The sequence below is a fragment of the Nelusetta ayraudi genome, unplaced genomic scaffold (genome assembly GCF_046127955.1).
Source record: "Nelusetta ayraudi isolate G7.1 ecotype Tasmania unplaced genomic scaffold, CSIRO-AGI_Nayr_v1 ptg000027l, whole genome shotgun sequence".
In the NCBI taxonomy this organism is placed as follows: domain Eukaryota; kingdom Metazoa; phylum Chordata; class Actinopteri; order Tetraodontiformes; family Monacanthidae; genus Nelusetta; species Nelusetta ayraudi.
In genome coordinates this window covers 1,691,842-1,701,113 of record NW_027466077.1, presented here as the reverse complement: position 1 = coordinate 1,701,113, position 9,272 = coordinate 1,691,842, and the positions used below count along the sequence as shown (strand labels likewise).

The 9,272-nt window shown below is 47.2% G+C and overlaps 2 protein-coding genes across 3 annotated transcripts; both read right to left on the bottom strand.

Annotated features, from left to right (window-relative positions):
• Window positions 1–158: 158 nt before the first annotated feature.
• Window positions 159–2,938, bottom strand: LOC142890775 (protein mono-ADP-ribosyltransferase TIPARP-like). The gene is made up of 5 exons (XM_076030036.1): window positions 2,067–2,938; window positions 1,798–1,966; window positions 1,476–1,663; window positions 975–1,244; window positions 159–875 (listed from the first exon to the last, which is right to left on the bottom strand). Exons 1-5 carry the CDS (start codon window positions 2,936–2,938, stop codon window positions 428–430), a joined length of 1,947 nt encoding a protein of 648 aa, XP_075886151.1. The 3' UTR covers window positions 159–427.
• Window positions 2,939–6,263: 3,325 nt separating this feature from the next.
• On the bottom strand, window positions 6,264–8,643 carry LOC142890772 (E3 ubiquitin-protein ligase TRIM35-like). 2 transcript variants are annotated; one of them, XM_076030025.1, is made up of 7 exons: window positions 8,512–8,643; window positions 7,865–8,311; window positions 7,681–7,776; window positions 7,372–7,602; window positions 7,268–7,290; window positions 7,057–7,175; window positions 6,264–6,978 (listed from the first exon to the last, which is right to left on the bottom strand). In XM_076030025.1, exons 2-7 carry the CDS (start codon window positions 8,285–8,287, stop codon window positions 6,431–6,433), a joined length of 1,440 nt encoding a protein of 479 aa, XP_075886140.1. In that variant the 5' UTR covers window positions 8,288–8,311; window positions 8,512–8,643; the 3' UTR covers window positions 6,264–6,430. The 2 variants fall into 2 exon arrangements, with proteins under 2 accessions (XP_075886140.1, XP_075886139.1); XM_076030024.1 differs by having other exon boundaries at window positions 7,865–8,570.
• Between the last annotated feature and the right edge of the window lie 629 nt (window positions 8,644–9,272).

Sequence of the window (9,272 nt, the reverse complement as noted above, 5' to 3'; positions counted from 1 at the left end):
CCCCAGGTGGGTTCGAACCCTGGACCTTCCCATTATGAGGTGACAGGACTCACCACACTGGCGCTGCTGCCTGCCCAAACAGGATGTTTTACAGCGATGGACTTTGGCGTCGAAAAATACCAGCGAGTTGTTGCACCAGACGCACAGAGATCAATGTACTTGGTCGACGGTTTATTTTTGTAAACAAAGCAAAAAAAAGAAAAAACATGTCCACTCGGTTCAGAACACTGCTAGTTGAAGAAAGAGAGGACTCAATTGTGTGAATAACCAAAATAAATATTTTCTTTTGAACAGTCGTACGAGTGTAAACACTTTATCAACAGCGTTTTTACCTCCCTGAGCAGCTGCACATATATACATGTCTGTGGCGCCGCTTCCGACATTCAAAACCGCCGATGGTCGAACATTCAGCCCCTCCACTGTCCTGTCATATTTCTATTTCCTCTGGCAAGCTCTTGTACCTGATGAGATAGTACGGGTAACACTGGCAGCTGTCGAATACCACAAACATAGTGGGCTTGTCCATCCTGTCCACGCAGGTGTCGTACAGCAGGTACTGCCGGGAGCGGCTGCTGAGCGGTGGCGGCCGCCGGTAGTTGGCCCGCCCCAGACACACCTGGCCCACCAGCACCTTGGCCATGAACATGTGGCGCACCTCGTCGCCGGACGACAGCACCGAGTAGACGCTGGAGATGGAGGCCTTCGTGGCAAAGTAGGAGCCGCGGCCGAACGACGTGCCATTGACGCCGGCTACGCGGGGGTCAAAGTTGTTGTGGCAGATGTCCTCCGCTGCCTTCTTGGTGGTGCCGTGGAAGAGGTGTCTCTCCAGCGGCTCCTTGGATTTGGTGTACCTCTTCTGCATGTACACCTTCTGCCTGCAATCACAACGCACGTTTGACGTAGCAGCAATCCTGCAAAAATTCCGGATACATTGTTGGGCCTCAATTTTTGCACCAGCAGCTGACCAGACCCACCTCTGGTACTTGTCCCACAGCAGGAGGTTCTGCACCTGCTGGATGCTGATGATGTCCACCGCGGTCTCTGGCAGGCTCTCATTGAAGAAGCTCTGCACCGTCTTGAACGCTAACGTGCCTGGCGGAACGTCCACCAGGGTGTAGTCTTGTCCAAACACTGGAGACCACACTGGAGGGTACCAGAAGCTGAACTCCTTCAGTGGGTCCACGCTGAAGTTGGCGGCTGGTGGGTCACCGATGGGCTCAAAAGACTCGCTCTGGATTCCTGTCCTGTGTGTGCGCACAAAGGAAATGAAAGCTTAATATATGCATTCTTTGTTGGATGTTAGTTGTTATAAAAGTGCCAAAATTGAGAAAAGAAGGAACATCCTTTTGAATATAAGATATAAAATAACACATATAAGATTTCTATTTGATAATTTGTTGCTGACACTGTCTAAAGACCCTAGATGTTTTTCCACCTCAAAACAAAATAAGATTGAAACTATTGCAAGTACTAACTGCAGGTAAGGTCGCATGGATTCGGGCGATCTGTAGGCCGGCCTGAGGCGGACTTCTCTCTGCGAACCGGTGGTGATGTTGGTTTGGGTCATGGTGGTAAAGTTCACCCGGTACTTCTGAGATCCCACCGTGAAGGAGCACTCGTAGTGCCCATCAGTCATCTTCTGCTTCAGAAGCATGGACACTTCCTGCAGTGAGATGAGCCAGCTGGTGTGATCAAAGAGTGATTGAGGAGCCGCAGGCGCGGCTTCAGGAAATCCTCCGCGAGTGAGGTCGGACATTGGGCGGCGGAGCAGCAGACGAATACGACGACTAAAATTACCTGGTTGTACTCATGCCATTCCAGGTAGTTCTGCCAGTAGATTTTATATTTGCTGGGAAAGTAAGGATTCCGACTGAGGCAGTCGGAGTTGGTCAGCCGCCTCACCCCATTATATTTGGAAGTGTCACTCATAAGCATTGTGTCAAATGTCAAACTGAGGCGGTGGGACCTGAAGGAAGCGGTAGAAGTTGTGGTCACATAGATAACAGACAGATAACCATTAAAAGCAAACAGCATCAAATTGCAACGTCACAATCCTCCGGTCTTACCCGTCTTTGATGCAAATGCTGTTTTGGTTGACGTTGCTGTACATTCTCTCCAGGAGGACCTGAGAGTGCGGTGGGAAGTCCACCCACTGTTGGCTGGTCACGCACCACAACTGCCAGTGGAACGGGTAGGGTGTGTGGTGCAGCTCGCAGTTCTGCCCCGTGCGACACACGTTGAGGAGGAACTCGTCGCAGATCTGGACAGCCGAGGTCCTAGTGTGGAACGAAAAGGAGGAAAGGACTTTGGGTGGGGCGTTGGGCTTGGGCTTGACGGGCGTGACCATCAGGGTCTGGATGGTAGGGAAAGCGGGCTTTTTGGCGGGGACACCGGCCTGCAGGGCGGGCTGCAGCTGGGCAATGATGACGGGCAGTGAGACATTGATGGAGTCAGCCAGGGGGGCGTTGACGAGTATCTTCTGCTGTGAGCTGGCCAGCAGCGGCGTGCTGCTCTGAGGGTTAGTCAGCAGTACGTAGGAGGTGTTCTGCGGTGGGCCTTGTTGCTGTGCGAGGGTCTGCATGATGGTCTGGGGCTGCAGGATGTTGTAAGTGGGCGCTGGTGTTTGTGCCACGTTGCATTTTCGTTTGCTCCTCCTGTTGCCCTTGCCGGAGGATGACGACGCCACCGGCTCACTGGGCACGGCAGGTGTGAGGTGCACGTTGATGCAGTAGGGGTTGATGGTCCAGGTGGTGTCTACCTGTTGGGACCGCGCTGCGTCCCACACCGGGAGGCTAGTGTTGGTGACTGCAGGTATTTCCAGCTGAAGGAGGTGCGATGGGCTCAGCAGGGTGACTCGGGAAGACTTGGCGGGAGGGTCCGAGGTAGCAATGCTGTCCTGCTTTCGTTTTTTGCCGCTGCTGGATGAGACAGTGGCCATCTTAGATCTCTTGGGGGGAAAAAAATTAAGTCAGTCATCACATGGCTTGGCAAATTAGCAAATTGCTTTTCATAGGCTTGACCTGATAAACCTTAGTTTCTCTTGCCTTCTGCATACACTAAGCTTTAGAAAATCATTTTATTTCATGCTTGCAAAAATATTCATCAAAAACTTAAATACTGACTAGTTATTTAATGACAACTTCACCACACACACACACACACACACACACACACACACACACACACACATATATATATTTTATATATTATATGATTTTCCCAGATCACAATCTTCTGTGGCACGAGAGTTCGTCACTTTTTATTTTTATTTTTTATAATTGGCTAACCTCATGAGTCCCGCGATACCAGGTGAGGCGGGGAGATGAGTTTTTTTTTCTTTCTTTCTTTCTTCTGCAACTGCTGTCGCGTGTTCCGTCACATTTCCGGTAACAATCTGAATTTACCGGCCCTTTGTTTGTTTGGAACGCGCCCGTATTCTGACGTGTATTGTAAACTGAAAGACTGTAGTGTACTGAAGTACTCCAAATCTCCGAAACGTGTCGTTCACATTTTCTTTTCTTTTGGACACTGACTGATGTTTCCTGTTGTCTACTCAGCCTAGACGTTTTTGGTCGGCCGCCATCTTTTGACACAGTCCAGGTACTTGTTTGTTTTTATTATTTTATAATCATAACATGATGCTGGTAAAACTAGACAGTATAGCCCCTAGTTACTGGTGTTACTGGTGAACGGGGTGACGATGTACAAACGCGCAAGTTTTGTGGAAAAAAAAAAAAAAGAAGCTCCAAACGATTACGATTGATTTACGTTTATTCAGGTTATTGCCTTTTATTATTGTGTTTCAAACTGATTTGTTCGTTGTTTTTGTTTGAGAACTACCGGTTGCCCAATTCGCGTGACTTGTGTATCGAAAACGTTGCGAGTGTACAAATCAAGTTAAAATGTCCAGAATTACTTCAAATGTTTTAAGTGCTGTGGGGGAATTATTTTTTTTTAATTCTCTGCCCCCTCAGTAAAATGACCTTCCTTATGAAATCAAAGTACGGCTACTGTGTAAATGAATATAGAGGGACAACAAACCATAATAAAATAGCCTACATGTGTACACCCAAATGGGATCATCTGATATATCAAGTTTGACAAAGGTACATTTCTCCAGATTTACTTTTTTTTTTTGTGTGTGTCCTGAAGGTTTAGAACCTGTCTACACAGATAGGACATACGTATGGCTGTCATCAGAGCAACACAAACTAAAATGTTTAAAAAGTCCTGAAACTGTCTGACAAGAGATAGAGATAGAGAGGAGAAGAAACAATTACAGCCAGCAAACATCTGGAGCAGAGCAGCAGACTTACTTTGGACTGTTGACTGGTACGTTGAGGTGCTTAGAGACACATCAAGGCTTCCTTGCTAAATAATGGAGCTACGTTTGATTGAATGTCAAGTGTTCGCTATCTGTAGGTCTCTGGGACAGACCCATGCACATGTGCATATGTAGAGTATGTGTTTTGTGTCTCGTCAGGTTTAAAGGACGTGGCCTGTGTGACCGTCAGGTGTTGCTGCTGCTGCTGCGTCTCCTTTGTCTTCGAACACCCTCACAGGTGCGTCCCTTGATGCCCCCACCACATATTATATAGGTAAGAATAGGAACACTTTAATCACTGACATTAAAGACGCAGATGCTTAGTGAGAGAACAGGAGCCGGGGCCACAATATGACTGTGAGCCAGAGAAAAATGTGTAGTCATTTATGTGTTGCTTTATGGGATTAAGGATAAATAACATACGCTTTAAAAACTCAGTTAAAAGTGTTAGAAGTGTAGCAGAAAAGACAGTAAAATGCTCAGATATATCCGCAGTTGTGTGTGAACACAAACTGTGTCTCAGGCAGCTCTGTGGAAGGTCCACGTACTTTTGCAGGTAGATGATCTTGCTCTCTGGGTATGTGTGCAAAAGGGTTGAAAGGATATGGGGATAAAATAAGGAGAATGATAAGTGGTCAGTCAAAAGTCCAGTAAAGAGTAAATATTCACTGAAATGTTCTGTTCCTCTTTGCAGACAAGTTACAATAACCTTTCATACTTTATTCCCCTGTGGTTCACCCGCATCTTAAATCGAAATTCAATGGACTTTTGAGCATAAGCGATGTTGTAGTACCCTCTTGTGGACGAATTATATCATGACACCGTTTTGTAACAGCTTACAATAATGTCGCAAGCTGCTCCAGCACAATCAGTTCAGTTCTGTTTAGCTCAATAGTAATTTGAGCACATTGTCAAAGGAATGCGTTGATTTGTGGTGAAAGTATCAAGAATGTACTGTTATCGTTGCTGCTCAGTCGTTCTGAGCGAACGCAAGTCAGCACAGCTACAACCTGCAACTGTGATTTATTGCCACCTTTATGTCATAGATCTAGATGTGAAATAAAAGTGACAGTAAATCGAAAAAGGTTCCTGAACCAATATAATAATAATAATAATAATAATAATAATAATAATAATAATAATAATAATAATAATACATTTTGATCTATAAAGCACTTTTCATCAGGAAATCTCAAAGTGCTTTGGATAAAAAAACAAAATGATGGAAAATCAGTGTGAATCAACACAATTAAAACTAAATCAGAACTCGGATACCGAGAAGCGGAGAACAAACAACGCTAGCGTTCTCAACTCTCATTTATCTTGAATACTGGAAAGCCTTTCTAAATTAGAAATTAAATAAAATAAAATAAGTGCTGCAATTAAAGTGTTAAAAGGTTCCTTGTTTTCTGGCAATAATCAGCGTCTGCATCCTGTTTGAGGAATAATTCCACTCTTTTCTTCTTTCATTATATTAAAAACGCAACCAGCCCTCAGTAGCTGCGTTTCCATTAGTTTTTCGCAAAATTAAATATTTGAATGTAAATATTCCTAAAATTTCAACAAAGTGCAATTGCGATTTGCAGGTGTTTCCATTGAATGGTGTAAAGCACATGAGTCATAATTTTAAGACTTACTTTTGCTATGTTTGCTTTGGTTTGTTTACGTTTGTTTGTTAATGTTTGTTTGCTGTCAAGAATGGTTGTTATATTTTTCACTTTGATTACTTGTAAAAAAAAATATTCCGTCTCCTCCACCGTCCAAACATAACGCAGCATTTTCACATAACGTGAACTGGTCACTCGACCCTCGGAAAAACTGTTTTTCAATGACACTTTTGCGATATACCTCAATATCGATACTTCTGAAAAACCACCGCCTCTCCCTGGCGGTTTCGACAAAGCCTGCTTTGGAATACAGATGCACCACACAGAGCTGCCACGATTGCTACAAATGATTTATTAACCCACTTCGATCACATGATTAGCATTTGCACAAAACCCCGGAGTGTTAGCTTATGAAAATCTGGCAATGCTCTCTCACTCCCCTCCCCCTGCTGCTGCTTGGAGGAACTTCTCAATGAAGAGAGCTAAAGTGCTACGGCCTTCAGCTGAAGTAGTCCAGGGCCTGGACGTGAACCTGCTGCGGCGCCACCGTCAGGGGACACTCCTTGCCACCCACCCAGAAGTAGGGGTAGACCCTCTCGGTGATGGGATGCTTGAAGGTGTAAATGTGGCTCTTGTCGCTGGCGTCGTAGAAGGACACACGGCCCTTGCCGCAGTCCAGCAGCACGCGCACTGACTCCGGGCTCCTCTTCAGGTTGAGGCGGGTCAGCGGTGACGTGCCGGCGAAGTACATCTTGTGGTAGAAATAGACGCACAGGTAGCCGTTCTTCTGCACCGACAGCACCTTCTCCTTCCGCTGCACCGAAGCCTTGGCCACGCCCACCACCCAGGCTGTGTTCTCGCCAACGCTGACCTCCCAGGCGTGCTTGCCCGAGGCAAAGCTCTCGCGGGCCAGGACGCCGGCGTCTGGGTCGTAGCGTTCTGGATTGTCTGGCAGCTTTTGCTTCTCCTCCACGTCATGGACGCTACTTAGGTCGTCCGAGAGGACCAGCCATGGTGCTGCGGTGTTGGGGTCCAGGGTCACCGGGGCTGCATGGGTGGGTTAAGAAAAAGGGTCATCCAAACTTTGGCAAATCTGAAAGTTTTTTTTTGTTTTTTTTAACTTACTGTACTTGACCATCTGTTGCATCTTCTCCCAAACGTGGAAGCCCAGAGAGCCCAGATATCTGGCCACGTCTATCAGAGCATCGGGACCCATGACTGGCTCCTCTATCGGGCAGTTTGCTCTGGAAGGGGTTGAAATTTTACGCTTTTTGTTTTAGTATGTCAAGATCAAAAGATCACAACGGCTAAAAATATATAAACGTGTTATCTCTACCTTGCCAAAGCCTTCTTGCATACCTGAGAGAGAAAAAAAACAGGGCAGTTAGAAAAAAGAAGTGCGTTTTTAATCTGTTTATTTACGCCAAAGTCGCAACTCACGTGCAGGATGGGCATGCCCTCCAGCGCCAGGTCCTCCTCCAGGGCCGCGATGGTCTCGGACAAGGACTGGATGTCCCTGCTGATGTCCTGGATCTTCTCCTCCGCGGCTCTCCTCCGCTGCTCCTCCTCTGCCTGCAGCGCCTGCAGTTGGCTCTCCTCCTCGGCGCGCAGGAAGGCATGCAGCTTCTCGAATTCCTCTCGAGTCCTCCGCTCCACGAACCGAGCCTGGGCCTGAAACACAGACAGAACCCCTGGGGTGAGCAGCGAGGGAGTGTGGTCAATCTTGGAGAGCTTGGACTGCAACTTCACCTGGATGCACGTTACAGTTTCCTCGTAGTTTCTCTTGGTCTTGTCAAAGGCGTCTTTCTTCTGTTGCAAAACGCTCAGGGCCGACTTAATCCTCTCCTGAGGTGGGACCATGAGGAGAAGGTCAGAAGCCAAACCACTGCCGTCCGTCATCATCATCCTCATCACGGTCTGTGACAGTGTTTACCTTGACGCCCTCGACGGCCTCGCCCACGGGGCAGCAGTCGTGTGCCTTGTGCCTGCGGGAAGTGTGGCAGACCACGCAGATGGGCTCGTCGTCCACCGTGCAGAAGAGCTTGAGCCTCTCCTCGTGCAAGGGGCACATCTCCCCCGGCGGGATGGCCAGCTCGCGGCCCGCCTCCCGCTCCTCGGCCCCGCCCTCCTCCACACATGACTGGCACAGGTTCCTCAGGGTGAGGCTGGGCACCGGGTCGTCCGTCGAGCGGCTCCGGCACAGTGGACACTCGCGGTTGCCCCCCCGCCTCCAGTACTCCTGCAGGCAGCCGGCACAAAAGCTGTGGCTGCACTTAAGGACCACGGGCTCCTTGAAGATCTCGCAGCAGATGGGGCAGGACAGGTCCACGTCGGAGAGCGACAGCCGGACTGCCATTGTGGCACCGGTGCGTCTGGCTGGCTGGAAAATGAAAGTTGGTGAGAGGTGGTGCAAGCACAGGCCCCAGTCTGTATTATTAGCCACAAATGCTTTGATCAGACAGGCCCAGCAGCCTCCAGGACAGAAGAATAACAATTAGTCTCGAGCCGATACTAGCTGAAAACCAAGGCAAAGAAGAAGATGAAGGAGGAGAAGAATAAGAAGCAAACAAACAAATGAACCTGGGAGTCTTGTGACAGCTACGCTGTTGGCTTCCTGCTTCCTGTTTTGTTGAGTCATTGAGAGGAGGCGGAGTCTCGAGGCAGTGGAGTAGTTTTAACCCTTTACTGACACTCCGAGAGCCCTGTTCTCCAGCAAAGTGGAGAGGTCTGCTGTTTGACACTGGCATTCGATGGGCTGGTAGCTATTGGTAAAGATGAAAAACATGAAAAAGTACACACATGTGGAAATGCAAAATTTAAGAATAGGGAAAATAAGGAAAATATAGTCAAAGGACGGCACTGAAATAAACTCATTGTGTTCAGTGAATTTTGACTGATAATCCCATAATTAAATATAGATAAAACTGTAACCCCCCCCCCCCCCCGAAATAATCATAAAAAAATAATCTAGTAATTTTAATGTAAAATGTGTTTTTTGAAATACATGTCCACCTAAAATGCATAAAATATTAAATATTAATTCGGGATGTGACAGGTGGTTCTGGTAAACAGTCTTATTTCTTTATTTGTTTGGGGTTGTGGGTTGAGGGCAATTTGCGTGTTTTTGATCAGATCTGTGTATATGGCTCCACCTATTGGCCGAATATTTACATTCACAAAAAGGGCAAAACAGGGCAACGAGGCTGAGAACGCCGCGGAAGAAGAGAAATTAGTACCCCTATTAGTTTGTATCAGAATGTGTTGAAGATAAGGTTTTCCTTCAACTTTTTCCCTACAAGTATTGTGCCCCAAAGTTACTTACAAATGAAGTTGCTCTTCCT

Bases quoted from the DNA above. Each gene is read 5' to 3' on its own strand.
- LOC142890775 (XM_076030036.1), bottom strand. From the start codon at position 2,938: ATGGCCACTGTCTCATCCAGCAGCGGCAAAAAACGAAAGCAGGACAGC. The intron at 1,664-1,797 runs GTAATTTTAGTC...ATCTCACTGCAG, and splicing joins AATGGCATGAGTACAACCAG to GAAGTGTCCATGCTTCTGAA. The intron at 876-974 runs GTGGGTCTGGTC...TTGTGATTGCAG, and splicing joins CTGTGGGACAAGTACCAGAG to GCAGAAGGTGTACATGCAGA.
- LOC142890772 (XM_076030025.1), bottom strand. From the start codon at position 8,287: ATGGCAGTCCGGCTGTCGCTCTCCGACGTGGACCTGTCCTGCCCCATC. The intron at 7,603-7,680 runs GTGAAGTTGCAG...TCTGTGTTTCAG, and splicing joins AAACTGTAACGTGCATCCAG to GCCCAGGCTCGGTTCGTGGA. The intron at 7,176-7,267 runs GTAGAGATAACA...AACCCCTTCCAG, and splicing joins TGCAAGAAGGCTTTGGCAAG to AGCAAACTGCCCGATAGAGG.